Source organism: Hibiscus syriacus, unplaced genomic scaffold (assembly GCF_006381635.1).
Source record: "Hibiscus syriacus cultivar Baekdansim isolate YM2019G1 unplaced genomic scaffold, ASM638163v2 tig00110020_pilon, whole genome shotgun sequence".
NCBI classification, from domain to species: domain Eukaryota; kingdom Viridiplantae; phylum Streptophyta; class Magnoliopsida; order Malvales; family Malvaceae; genus Hibiscus; species Hibiscus syriacus.
Genome location: NW_024062568.1, coordinates 2,539,011 through 2,552,858, shown reverse-complemented (window position 1 = coordinate 2,552,858; position 13,848 = coordinate 2,539,011). Strand labels below are relative to the sequence as shown.

The 13,848-nt window shown below is 32.9% G+C and overlaps 2 protein-coding genes across 2 annotated transcripts; both read right to left on the bottom strand.

Annotated features, from left to right (window-relative positions):
• On the bottom strand, nucleotides 1-8,077 carry LOC120213417 (probable LRR receptor-like serine/threonine-protein kinase At3g47570). The gene is made up of 4 exons (XM_039211575.1): nucleotides 7,249-8,077; nucleotides 1,469-1,879; nucleotides 984-1,364; nucleotides 1-893 (listed from the first exon to the last, which is right to left on the bottom strand). Exons 1-4 carry the CDS (start codon nucleotides 7,622-7,624, stop codon nucleotides 1-3), a joined length of 2,061 nt encoding a protein of 686 aa, XP_039067506.1. The 5' UTR covers nucleotides 7,625-8,077.
• A 1,276-nt stretch (nucleotides 8,078-9,353) lies between these two features.
• Nucleotides 9,354-13,311, bottom strand: LOC120213416 (putative serine/threonine-protein kinase). Its single transcript, XM_039211573.1, has 5 exons — nucleotides 13,189-13,311; nucleotides 11,570-11,780; nucleotides 10,382-10,619; nucleotides 10,050-10,200; nucleotides 9,354-9,678 (listed from the first exon to the last, which is right to left on the bottom strand). Exons 1-5 carry the CDS (start codon nucleotides 13,309-13,311, stop codon nucleotides 9,370-9,372), a joined length of 1,032 nt encoding a protein of 343 aa, XP_039067504.1. The 3' UTR covers nucleotides 9,354-9,369.
• Nucleotides 13,312-13,848: the final 537 nt, after the last annotated feature.

The following is a 13,848-nucleotide window of genomic DNA, read 5'->3' as shown; positions in this document are numbered from 1 at the left end:
CTAAGCTAAAGTATTTAAACGATGACTGGAAGAAATGGATAAACTAAACTGACCTGGTGGAGCATAACCAATAGTTCCTCTTAACCCAAGAGAGCTTGACTGATTAGTAGAATAGTTAAGCAAATCTTCAGCAAGGAATTTTTCCAAGCCAAAGTCACTTAGATGACCAACCATTGCCTCATCGAGTAGAATATTGCTTGGCTTGAGGCCGCAATGAATAATTGGTGTTTCACAATGGTGGTGCAGATATTCAAGTGCATGAGCAACATCGATGGCCACATTAACTCTTTGGAAGAAGTTTAAGTTTCTCATCATCTCCGGTTCATTGATAGCAGTAGATGGATGCAGCCAATTCTCCAAGCTTCCATTTTCCATGAACTCATAAACCAACGCTTTAAAATCATTACCTTGGTAATCGACACCTGAAATGGCTGTTAATACCTTGACAAGATTCCGATGCCGAATGTTCTTCAAGGCACATTCAACCATGAAACTCCTAGAAGCTCTCTGATTCAGAAGATTAAGCACCTTTATTGCAATAGTTTCTCCACTCTCTTCAAGAATTCCCTTGTACACAGAACCAAAGCTTCCAGATCCAAGAAAATTCTGCATGGAGAATCCATCAGTGGCCTTTAGGATCATTTGGTACGATAACTGCAGAAGTGAATTCTCAACACAAGTTGTTGTTGGTTGCTCTTTCTTCTTTCTAAACCACAAGACGAGGAGAGAAGTGAAAACCAAAGTCACTCCAAAAACCACAACAACAATTGCAATTTTCAAGGAAGTGTTTGATGATGTTTTCGAGTTACATCTAGACAAGTGTAACTCAGGGATTCCTCCACAAAGCTTATTGTTTCCCTCAACGAACGTAGCGCTTGCATTCTTAAAGACTCCTTCAGTTGGTATCGCTCCCTCAAAATCATTAAAAAAGAGATTTAAATACTTTAACGACTTAAACGTCACTAGAAATTCTGGAACCCCACCTGAAAGATTATTGTCGGACATGTCCAATCTTACAAGACCTCTCAATGAACTAAAAGATGAAGGGATGGGCCCTTCAAACGAATTCCCATCCAACAACAGCTTCTCTAGACCTACACAGCTGCCAAGATTGTTTGGAAGAAAACCAGATAACCTGTTCCTGGAAACATCCAATTCACCTAGTTTTTCTAGATTTTCTATTTCAAGAGGGAGCTCACCAGTCAAATAGTTTGATGATAAGTCTAGTGCAATGGACATGGATGATAGTCCAAGTACTTGAGGAGGAATGGTTCCACTAAGATTATTATCAGAAAGATCCATTACCAGCAAATTTTGGCACTTACCTAGACTTGAAGGAATGCTGCCCTGAAGAGTGTTAAGCTCTAAAGCAAGTAAGGTTAACAATGTTAAATTTCCAATAGAATGTGGAATAGTCCAGAGAGAAAATTACTATCAACATAAAATATGTTTAGCTTATGAAGCTTGCCAATATTGAAAGGAATATGACCTGATAGATGATTTTCTGATACCCTTAGCGACTCCAAATTGATGAGATTTTCTATCCCATCCGGGATTCTTCCCCACATTTTGTTATCTTCCATTACTAATTGTAAGACGGCACTGGAAAAATTACTAATGCATTTGGGAAATACCCCTCCAAAATTATTTATGCTTATATCTAGAGATTCTAGTTTGGTATCATTCACTAAAGTGCAGAGAAAGTTCAAGTCACCTTCTCTCCCATGTCCCAACTGGTTTGTGAATACGGTTAGTATCCGTAGTTTATCCAGTTTTTCCAATGACGGCACATTTCCATTGAGTCTGTTACCATCCAATTCAAGTACATTCAGATTTGAGGCATTGGAAACTGAAATTGGGATTTGTCCAGAGAGTTGGTTATCTGATACAGAGAAGTACTCAAGATATGTCATAGTGATTGCTAAGTTAGACTGAAGTGTACCTCGAATCTTGTTTCCACCAATATCGATGACTCTGATATTAGAGAGATTGAACATTGCAGTTGGAACAATGCCAGAAATTGCATTTTCAAATATGGTGAAAATTGAAAGATTTTTCAGCTGCCCCCAAGCTTCTGGTATGATCACAGTTAATCCATTAAAAGAAAAAATAATTTCCTCCAGAGATGACAAGTTCCCCAAGGAAGGTGGGATATTCCCTGTCAACTGTTGTTGAAAAGGTTCAAGACTTTCAGATTTGACAAGAAACTCAGTGAAGCAGGTATTTCTCCTGTTAGCTGGTTGCCTCTCATACGAACAACTATAAGCTTAGAACAAGCAGATAAATTGGAAGGAATTTCACCACTGATGGAGTTATTGGTGAGGTCTAATGTTTTCAGTCTTCTTAATCGACCGATTTCTCGAGGAATCTGGTCATAGAAGCCGTTGCCAACAAGATTCAACTTCCTAAGAAAGCTCAGGTTTCCAATGTACGGTGATAATGATCCTGAGAATTTGAGGAATTGCAGTTCCAACTTGGTGACTCTCCGATGCTTGCGACCGCATGTAACACCGTGCCACTGACAGAAGTGAATAGAACTATTCCATGAGTCCATAACCTTGAGCTGATCAAGAGTTATCTTGCCTTTGAACTGGAGTAAAGCTTGTTGATCAGTCTCGTTTCCTCTGGCTAAAGGGATTGCTGTTGCTAAACCAAGACTCTGCAAGTTGAAGCATGAGAGAATAATTAAAACTTGAATGGAAACAAGGGACAAAGTGGTGGAACTTCTTGATAGCTCCATCAACTTGAATCAATTTCTTAACTGATGAGATTGATTTGTGTTTGAGAGTGGTTGGTTCATCAAAAAGAACTAAAGTATAAGTAGTTTCTGAACTCTGATATCACCCAATTCTATCTCCATTCAATTGGTTCAAGTTTTCCCCCTTCCAAAGTCATGTGGCTACGAGTTCCATGGGACCCTGCTCGAGTTAGATGAGTCTATACGGGGTTGTTTTTTATGGTCAATATCCCCCCATAACTCGGTAATGTCCACAACTTCCTATCAGAAAACATTAATTTCTAGTATGATAATGGGAGACTTCTCAAGTAAACGCTGCATTGAAAATTATCGTTTAAACTGGAATATGCATACAATATTGATCTCTGCTGTCAGCGACCCAGAGATGTAGAGTTGCCAGACTTGACTGATTCTAATAGAGAAAATAGTCAGTTGCTGTCATCTTCAACATCAGCTTTCCTATGACTATAGTGACGCCTAATTTTAAAATTTCGCTCTCCAAACATAAAATTATGTGTCCGTTCTACCGTTACAACAACTGTGATATACCAACAAGGTGAACTACCCTCAACCACCATCCCTAAATTTATCCATCAACAAAATACAGTTGGCAATAATATTTGCATTTATATATGCTTATATGTTTTTCGTTTGTTTCATTTAAATTTTTTACATAAATTTGTGCATGTTGTATTTATATTATTTTCCGTATAATGTTGTGTTTTGTATAGTTATTCATAATATTTAAACTTAGGTAATAGTTTTATTGTTAATATCACATTGTGTTTAATTTACAATATATTTTACATTATTCATTATCATGTGTTATGTTTTCATTTTCTCAAGTAAAATATTATAAATTTATATATTTTTACAAGTTAACAATTCTTCTTACATGGATTTTAATAGTTATGATTATTTCATTTTCATAATACCATAATATGACATGTTATAATTAATTTAAATATTTAGTGTTATGATTCAATTCGCTTCATAAGTTGTATAGTTTTATTATAATAATTTAGTCAAATGGAATTCGGGTCATAATCTCTAACGAATTTATGTTTTATAAAGATGACAGACAAGCGCTATATAATTAGATATATTCTCAAAGAGGAGTTTTCTGCAAATATCAGATGCGATGTGAATAAAAGAGAATAACTGCACTTTGCATGACCAAAGCCTTTTAAGTCCATTGATATTATGGCACCTTAGGTTCCTGCAACATATGGAAACAAGGAAACCTATAAGCCATCAAATTTACATGTACTGAATGTAACCAAAATATATTTTACTCGTTCAAATCATTAGAATGAAGAATACCTGCTGATTTATCAGCACCTAAAGTTTGGCACTCATGACGGAAGAAGCTTGTCTCTAATAGAACACAGCTTGGAAACAACATCACTCATGTCGATCCGCTCAGTAGGTGATTCAGCAGAACAAGCGAGTCCTGTTTTGAATATAGAATTCAAGTGTTTAAGATGTCTGTTATTGAGAGTGACATCTGCAAGTGTGCCTTGAATAGCTCTCTCTTGAAGAAGAATGGGATCTGTAATCTCGTTCACTCGATTAGGAAAAACTTCCACAATAAAGTTGTGAATGTTGAAACCTTCTTTGAACATATCATGAATCGATTTTTTCCTCGTAAACATCTCTAGCAATAGAATTTCATAGCTGTACACATCACCTTTTGTTGACAACTTGCCTCCCATGGCATATTCTACAATTAATTTATTACAAATTAAAGAGTAACATTTGAAAAACTGCTTCCAGATTATATGTTTTGTTCTTAGATTATGTTATGCTAAGATAAAAGTATGTAAAGAATGATTATAAAAATGGAAAAGATGAATAAAGTGAACTGACCTGGTGGAGCATAACCAATGGTTTCTCTTAACCCAAAGGAGTTTGACTGGTTAGTAGAACAGTTAAACATGTTTGCAGAAACGATTTTTGCCAAGCCAAAGTCACTTAGATGTCCAAACATTTCCTCATCGAGTAGAATATTGCTTGGCTTGAGGTCACAATGAATGATTTGTGTTTCGCAACAATGGTGCAAATATTCGAGTGCATGAGCAACATCTATGGCCACACTAACCCTTTGGAAGAAGTTTGGGGTTCCCATCGTCTCTGGTTCATTCAAACCAGTAGATGGATGCAACCAGTCCTCCAAGCTTCCATTTACCATGAACTCATAAACCAAGGCTTTAAAATCATTGCCTTTATAATCAACACCTGAAATGGCTGTTAATTCCTTGACAAAATTTTGTCGTCGAATGTTCTTGAAGGCCTCACATTCAGCCAAGAAACTCCTCGAAGCTCCACGGTTCTGAAGATTAAGCACTTTTACAGCAATAACTTCTCCACTCTCATTAAGAATCCCTTTGTATACAGAACAAAAAATTCCTGAACCAACCAAATTTTGCATTGAGAATCCATCGGTAGCCCTTAGAATGCTTTGGTATGATAACTGTAAAAGTGAATTTTCAGCACAAGTTTCTATTGGCTGTTGTTCTTTCTTCTTTCCGAACCACATGATTAGAAGAATCAACAATATCAAAGTCACTCCTAAAATAGCAACAACAATTGCAATTCTCCGTCGGAGACGAGTGTTCGATGATGTTTTCAAATTACATCTGAACAAGTTTAACTCAGTGATGCCTCCGCAAAGCTTATTGTTCCCTTCAAGAAATGTAGCGCTTGCATTCTTAAAGACTCCATTTAGTATCACTCCTTCAAAATCATTGAAAGAGAGGTTTAAATACTTTAACGCCCTGAAGTTTACATGAAATTCAGGAATCTCACCGGAATGATTATTGTCAGATATATCCAATGCCTCAAGACCTCTCAATGAACTCAAAGATGATGGAATGGGCCCTTCAAAAAAAATTCCATTCAAGAATAGCTCCTCTAGGTTTTTCTAACGAAGGCACGTTTCCACTGAATTTGTTCTCTTGAAATTGAAGTGCATTGAGATTTGAGGCATTGGATATTGAAATTGGGATTTGTACATACATTTGCCTTTGGGCGGCGTTTGGTTGGATGAAATCCCTTAAAATGGATAGGAATTGGAATTTAATTTCACCACTTTCCTATGTTTGGTTCAAGTTTTTCAAGGGAACCCTCACATGAGGGAAAGTGAATTTCATCTAAAATTGGATGAAATTCAATTCCCTTGTTGGAGGGAATTGAAATTTGACCATAATATCTTCATCAATTCTTTGGTAACTTATTCATATATTGAATAAAAATATTTTTTTATTATTTCGGGTCGGGTTTCTAATTCATATATTCGGGTCAGGTCAAGTCGGGTGAAACTTTATTTTGGTCGGGTCGGATCGGGTTTTTTTAAGTGTGATATTCGGGTCGGGTCGGGTTCGGGTTTAGGGTAAAAAAAACCGGACCGACCCGAAAATATATATAATTCGGGTCGGGTCAGATTAAGTCACTACTTTTATTAAATACAAATAATTTTTTTATTATTTCGGGTCGGATTTCTGATTCATATATTCAGGTCGGATGAAACTTTATTTTGTTCGGGTCGGGTCGAGTTTTTTAAGTGTGATATTCGGGTCGGATCGGGTCGGGTTTGAGTTTAGGGTAAAAAAACTGGACCGACCCAAAAATATATATAATTCGGGTCGGGTCGGATTAAGTCACTGTTTTTATTCAATAAAAATAATTTTTATTATTTCGAGTCGGTCGGATTTCTAATTCATATATTCGGGTCGGGTCGGATGAAATTTTATTTTGTTCGGGTCGGATTTTTTTAGGTGTGATATTCGGGTCAGGTCGGGTCGGGTTCGGGTTTAGGGTGAAAAAAACCGGACCGACCCGAAAAATATATATATAATTTTACCTTATATATTTATGAATAATTACAATAATACCCCTCTATATATAATTTTTTTCAATTAAGTTAATGTTTTTATTGAATAAAATAATTTTTTTATTATTTTGAGTCGTGTCGGGTCGAGTTTATAATTCATATATTGAATACAAATAGTTTTTGGTATATTTTTTGGTAACTAATTAACATACTCCAATTGGAATGTATCGAAATATTGCTCTATTTTTTGTAACTTATTAACATATTTTGATTGCGATGATTTTAACTTATAATGTTTATTAACATGATTTTTATAATTTATTGAAATGAATAATCAATCAATAAAATGAAAAAAATAATATTTTTTAATCTTTTATAATATATTACTACATGTAAGTTGTAAAATAAACTAAAATAAAGAAAAAAAATAAGAAGGGTAATTCTATCATTTTACATTACTGAAATCAAATTCATCTGGCATGTCTGCGAACAAAACAGAATATGAAATTTGAATCCAATTCTATTTTCTACCAACCAAACATAATATGGAATTGGATTTTAATTCCATTTACTGCCAATTAAACAGAATATGAAATTTGATTCCAATTCCTACGGATTACAATTCCTTCACAGATTCTAATTCCCTCGTAAACATTCCAGCGAACCAAACGTCACTTGGTTTCCGCTACAGAAAAGAATTCAATATATGGCATCGTGATAGCTAGGTTAGAAGGAAGAGTACCATGAATATTGTTGTTTCCACCGACCGAAAAGAATCTGATATTGGAGAGATTGAACATTGAGACGGGAACATTCCCAGAAATTGCATTTGTTGCTACTGTGAAATATGAAAGATTTGTCAATCTTCCAAGAGCTTCTGGTAGAATCCCAGTTAATCCATTAGCCGCCAAATCAAGTACCTCCAGGGATGACAAGTTCCCCAAGGAAGGTGGGATAGTCCCTCTCAAACTGTTGTTTCTAAATCTCAAGAATTTCAGGTTTGTCAAGAAACCCAGAAAAGCAGGCATTTCTCCAGTTAGCTGATTACTCCTCATATCAACAACTGTAAGCTTAGAACAAAGAGATAAATTAGAAGGAATTTCACCGTTAATGGAGTTATTAGCCAGTCCTAGTGTTTCCAGTCTCCTTAAACGACCTACTTCTTGAGGAATATGGTTGAAGAAGTTGTTACCGTCAAGCTTCAACTCCCTGAGAAAACTCAAATTTCCAATGTATGGTGATAAAGATCCCGATAATTTTAGGGATTCCAGTTACAACTTGGTGACTCTCTGATGCATGAGACTGCATGTAACACCACGCCGTGACAGAAGTGACTCGAACTATTCCAGGACGCCATAATTCTTAGCTGATCACCGGTTATCTTGGCTTTGAACTGAAGTAAAGCTTGTTGATCAGTCTCATTTCCTCTGACTAAAGGGATTGTTGTTGTTAAACTAAGCAAGTTAAGACTCTGCAAGTTGAAACAAGAGAGAAGAATAACAACTTCAATAAAGTATTGTTCGAAACACTTTTAATCATTTGAAAATGAACACTCAAATATTTCTACATACGTCATGCTCGAACATAGAACCTCTAAGAATAATAATTATCTCTTTAATCATCAAGTTTGCGTGATTTGTTCTCCATATTAATCATTTCAATGGTTTTTATTGCAAAAAATCATTGTTTGACTCAAATTGAAGTTGAACTTGTAAGCTTTCATATATTCAGGATAGTTAATGCCACCTGTGAAGAGAAACCGAAGTTTCAATATCATCAATTATTTCCACGCCATTCAAATTGAGAAGATATCGGATTTTGCTGAAATAAATAATTAGTACATTTACTTATTTACTTATAACAACAAACTATTCACTTAAGATTATATAAAGACTGTATAAAGAAAAATATTAAAAAAATCTACTTAGAAAGCTCAAATAAAATATAAATACGAATAGATATGATCGTATTGACAAACGAACCACAAAAGAGATCAAGCTAGTTAAAGACCACTGACAAACTACAAACTAGAGCCAAGTGTCGTGAGAAAACTATCTACGAATGCAAATCACGTATCCAAATTTAATTCGATGGACCAAAGTAGGGAAGATCAACATGACAACAAATAAATATCATCTTGATCAATCATGACAATATGAAATCCAACCCCGAGAATGATAAACAAAAACAACGACCAAATGATCGAAAACATGCCAAAAGATAAAAAAAAAACGTGACAAATAAGCAGAAGAAACGTATCATAAGAAAGCGAAGGTAAACAAGAAAATATCAGCGACGGTGACAAACACCAAGGTTGGTACCGCCTGCTGCCAACCAAAGAAAGAAAAGGAGCAAGCGACTGAATTTTTTTTAGGGTTCAAGAAAAAATCTTTTAAGGTTTGGTGAGATATCCTTTGCATAATTTATAACAATTACAATGAATATATATGTATACTTGTAACAAAAATCAATCAATACGACCATATGATTATAATCCTAATCAATGATTACAATGTACAAATATAATTATCCAGCACTCCACACTATAAATCTTATAGTTTGTCATTAAACCGAACAACATATTTTAAAATTATATACTATTATCAAAAATAAAAAAGAAAGTATGTTTACAGAAAATTTCAGTGATAATTTTTTTAAAAAAAGGTTCAATTTTGATTTCAGTTCCACTCCAATTTTAATTTGACATAATTCCATTAGGATCAAAATTATAATCAACCCTGAAAAACTTAACAAATTGTTATTTACAATCCATGTATACTAATACAAGTATATGATCTTTTTATGAAGGTTGTAGCCGAGGGCTTAACATTTTGGTAAAGCTTGACGAAGGGGAACGTCGATTTCCGATCTTTACATCCATGATATTGGTAATGAGTCCCGGATCGGATATCTGCGAATCCCGAATATCGACCTCGTCGCACATCATTTTAATGGCCGTCGACATGTACGGTCGAAGCCCACATTTTTGTTGCACACAGATCAATCCTACTTTGAGGAACCGATCCACTTCTTGTTCCGAGAAGCTCCTCTTGTCCAACACCGGATCCACCAAGTGGACCAACTTGTTTGATTTGTACATCTCCCATGCCTTCATAAAAAAAACCAACTCATAAGATATTAAGTCTGTTAAGTAAGATTAGACATTCAAATTATAATATTTCGAATGAAAAATAAATAAATTAAAATACCGTCTTATAACGAATCTTCAAAATATTTTATATAAATTAATCAATTAATAAATTAGATATTAATAATAAATCTTTAATATCTATGAATTGTCAAAAACTACTTTATTGAGAAGAAAATTCAGTCAGCAACTATAAAATTTGACTGCCAAAGTTGGACGGTGGGCAGGTAAAGTTCGGTTGTATTGTTACATTAATGGAAATATGTTTTTTATGTTGTCGTCTCCTAAACAAAGATATAGGAAGTGAAAGGAAAAATAAGAAATGCATATACCTTTTGAACAAGAAAGAACTCGCCAACTTGGAGATCGAAATCGATGGCGGTTCGACCACTCACAATCTCGAGTAATAAAACTCCAAAGCTATAAACATCTGATTTTCGTGTTAAGTGTCCACTCACGGCATATTCCGGAGCAAGATAACCTCTTGAATACAAAAAAACAAAAAACAAATAATTAGATGATGATATAGGTCACCTAACCATTTTTTAAAAGATGAAATTTATAGACTTAAAGCTTGATTCCAAACATTTGTAATTCTTTTTTTATTATTATTTTGATTGTGATCTAAAAGAAAAAGAGATGAAGAAAAGGGATAGAAACTTACAATGTACCTGCAACTCCGGTACTAAGGTGAGTGACATTGTCGGAGAAGAGACGGGAGAGACCGAAATCGGAAAGTTTAGGGGTGAAATTTTGATCGAGAAGGATATTACTAAGCTTGATATCACGATGGACAATATGTGGCTTCACCTCCTCGTGGATGTAGGCAAGTGCCCGACCTATCCCTAGTGCTATTTCTTTCCTTACTTTCCAACTTAGCTTGGCCCTATTTTCCTCTCCTCCTGTTATACAACAAGTATCGAATATATATCATAAAATAGAAAATGTAAAATATTATATAAAAAATAGGGACGGAGTTATTCAAGATATAAGAGAGATTCCTACTCCCAAATTTTAGGTTTTAATATTGCAAGTTTAAATATTTATCATAAATATTATATTGAACGTTGGTACCCTTATATTTATGGTGCTTGAATTATAGACCTCAATGAATAACTAAAATTATTTTATCACTAAGGACGCTTTGATTCGTGCACTTTTTAAGTTACTATTAACTTTGAAGTATGGATGGGCATTTTTTACGAAACTAACACGTTACCCAATCTAATCTTATAGGGTTATTTTCTTAATTAAAAAAATCGGATTTAGATTTGATTAGATTTAAAAAAAAAAGTTTGTAAGGTTGGGTAAGTTCAAGTTTAGGGTTTATAAAAAATACTTGACCCGGACTTATAAGATCGAATATATATATATATATTTTTTTAAAAATTAGGTTTGTGTTAGGTTGGATTTTTATATGGTAAGATCAAGTCAGTTCGGGTTCGGGTTTGAGTCTAGAGTGAAAAATATACGATCCGAGAATAATTGTATAATTTGATTTTTATATATTTAGAGATAATTGTTATAATACCCCTTACTCTATGTTTTTTTTTCACTTAGTTTCCCATTTTACCTAATGAAAATGAGAGTCACATATATTTGTGTTGGATCGGATACAAATTTTTACTTTAAAAATTAGGTCAGATTAAGGGTGGGTGGAGTTTTTCTAAACTTGGGTTAAATTGAGTGACAAGTGAAAGAATATTATATTCTGGTCGAGTTTAGATGGGAGTCAAAATTCAACTCAACCTATATCTATTCCTACTTTAAAATTAGACGATTTAATCTTTTTCATTGTCTAATCTTAATTATCTGATAAACATATACATATATAAGAGAAGGAGAAGAATACCGAGTAAGGTTTGAGCTAGACTGTTGTTGTCCATGTAATCATAAACAAGAAGCTTAGAGGGTCCATCGATGCAGCCACCGTGGAGTTTAACAAGGTTTTGATGGGTGATGTTTGAAATGGAGGCTATTTCGGACATGAACTCCCTGTTGCCTTGCTTTGATTCAACTGATAAAGCTTTCACAGCTACCCTTCTTCCATCCTTCAGCCTTCCCTTTATGTTCCCAACCAAACACCATGTTAGTTCCCAGAAAATGTTTTTTCTTTTTTCCTTATTGGAAAACAAGAATAGACAAAATTTTGATGATGTCTCAAAGATTGAGCTAGGTTGGAGCCCACCACGGCGGCTCCCTAATAAGTTTTTCTTGCATTACTAAATGCATCGCATTTAACATGAGAATGACACATCTATGTATTTGATAAAAGTGATAAAAAAATTGAAAAAAATATTTTTATTTATTATTTGATAGAGTTAAAAAAAGAAAAAAATTAAATTAAATTTTAAAAAATATATATTTCAAAATTAACTATAGTCTCTTTTACACTTTCTTTCGTTATTTATCTCTAAATTGAAGTGTTTTTTTTCATACGTAATAATAAAATTGACCACCATTCTAATTTTGTTTCTCGTCAAATCTACTCAAAATTTATTTTCTTGCTATATTTTTGTTATATCTTCCTAATTTTCCATTCAAATAAAATTTAATGTTTTTTTTGATGGAGTGAAAAATGAAAGGATTGAATGAGAGAGATAAAAATAAAATAAAATAAAATAAAAAATTTAGCGTACTCAATAAAAAAAGTTAAAGAAATCATTTCTAACGTTATACGTAAAAATAAATCATTAGGATATAGAATGTAAAAGGAAGAGAAAATATGAGAGATGTAATTAGTTCATAATTATATTTTTTTTTCAATTCTATCTAACAATAAACTGAAACAAAATTATTTTTTTCTTTCAATTTTTCATCATTTCGGTTAAGTATGTTTATAAATGCTGTGTTAATTATTTTATTGATTTTATAGAACGGGTGTGCCAAAATTTAATAATGCTACTTTAAAATATTCATTAATGAAACTTATTGTGATTATTATAATTTGTAGCTATACAACTTTGCTATAAATGTTAACCCCCTAATCATAACATATAACATAAAGTCGATGCATGAACCTGAGTTTTCTAAATCATCATAAAAAATTAACAATAAGAGATTATATATACATATTTTTTAATTGGAGTAAAGTACAATATAGGTCATTAAACTATGTTCACATAATTAATTTGAACATAAATTTTTTAAAAATTATAAAATGATCATTAAATTTATCAAATTATTATAGAAGAGTTATTATGACGTTGTAATAAATATAAATTTTCGATAAATATAATAATCATTTTGTAACTTTTAAAAGTTAGTGACTAAAACGATCATTTGAATATAACTTAGTAACTTTTAGTGTATTTTACCCTTTTAATTATCGTGCATTGGTAGATATATTTGTATAACGAGAACAAATTATTAGAAATCGAACTCAAATATAATATTGACCATGATATTATTTTAACATAATAATATGGATCTTGAAAGAAAAAATATATTTAAAAAAGAAAGTAAAAGTACCTTATAGACAATACCAAATCCACCTTCACCAATTTTATTGTAAGGTCGAAATCCATCGGTTGCAGCTTTCAATTCATCATATGAGAATGCGTGAATGTTCCAAAGTGTTTGTGAATCTGTCATTTCATATAATACATTAAACTCCCAACTAACAAAAAATAAATAAGGATTTATTTATTTATTTATTTATACAATAAGGATTTTTTTATTAAAAAACATAAAAAAATGATATATATAAATGATGATGATCAGTGACAAACTAACAAGGGAGTGAGAGGAGTATTGGACTCTTTTAATTGTAATTTTAGTCTTTATTAATTTAAATACTTATAAATTAAGTTATGATTTCTTTCAAATTCTAGGATTAAATATTTATTGTTGTTATTAATTTTAAAGTTTGATAATTTAATTTCCTTTTGTTTAGAGATGATAATGGATCCGGTCGAGTTAGATTTTCGACCAATCCGAACCAACTTAAAAAGCATACCCCCTTTTTTAGAATCTGATCTGATCCAAGTTTAGAGAAGTCACATCCGACCTAAAATCTGGCTTGAATTTTAGAGTAAAACCTACATTCGACTTGATCCAAAAAAGGGGTATTATAACAATTATTATCTAAATATTTAGAAAAAAAATATACTATTATCTCAATTTGGATCG

Excerpts from the sequence above, each read along its gene's own strand:
- LOC120213416 (XM_039211573.1), bottom strand. The coding sequence starts at position 13,311 with ATGACAGATTCACAAACACTTTGGAACATTCACGCATTCTCATATGAT. Across the intron at positions 11,781-13,188 it reads GATTTGGTATTGTCTATAAG|GGAAGGCTGAAGGATGGAAG; the intron begins GTACTTTTACTT and ends GGGAACATAAAG. Across the intron at positions 10,201-10,381 it reads ACCGGAGTTGCAGGTACATT|AGGTTATCTTGCTCCGGAAT; the intron begins GTAAGTTTCTAT and ends TTTGTATTCAAG.
- LOC120213417 (XM_039211575.1), bottom strand. The coding sequence starts at position 7,624 with ATGAGGAGTAATCAGCTAACTGGAGAAATGCCTGCTTTTCTGGGTTTC. Across the intron at positions 1,365-1,468 it reads TCATATTCCTTTCAATATTG|AGCTTAACACTCTTCAGGGC; the intron begins GCAAGCTTCATA and ends TACTTGCTTTAG. Across the intron at positions 894-983 it reads GTCCGACAATAATCTTTCAG|GAGTCTTTAAGAATGCAAGC; the intron begins GTGGGGTTCCAG and ends TACCAACTGAAG.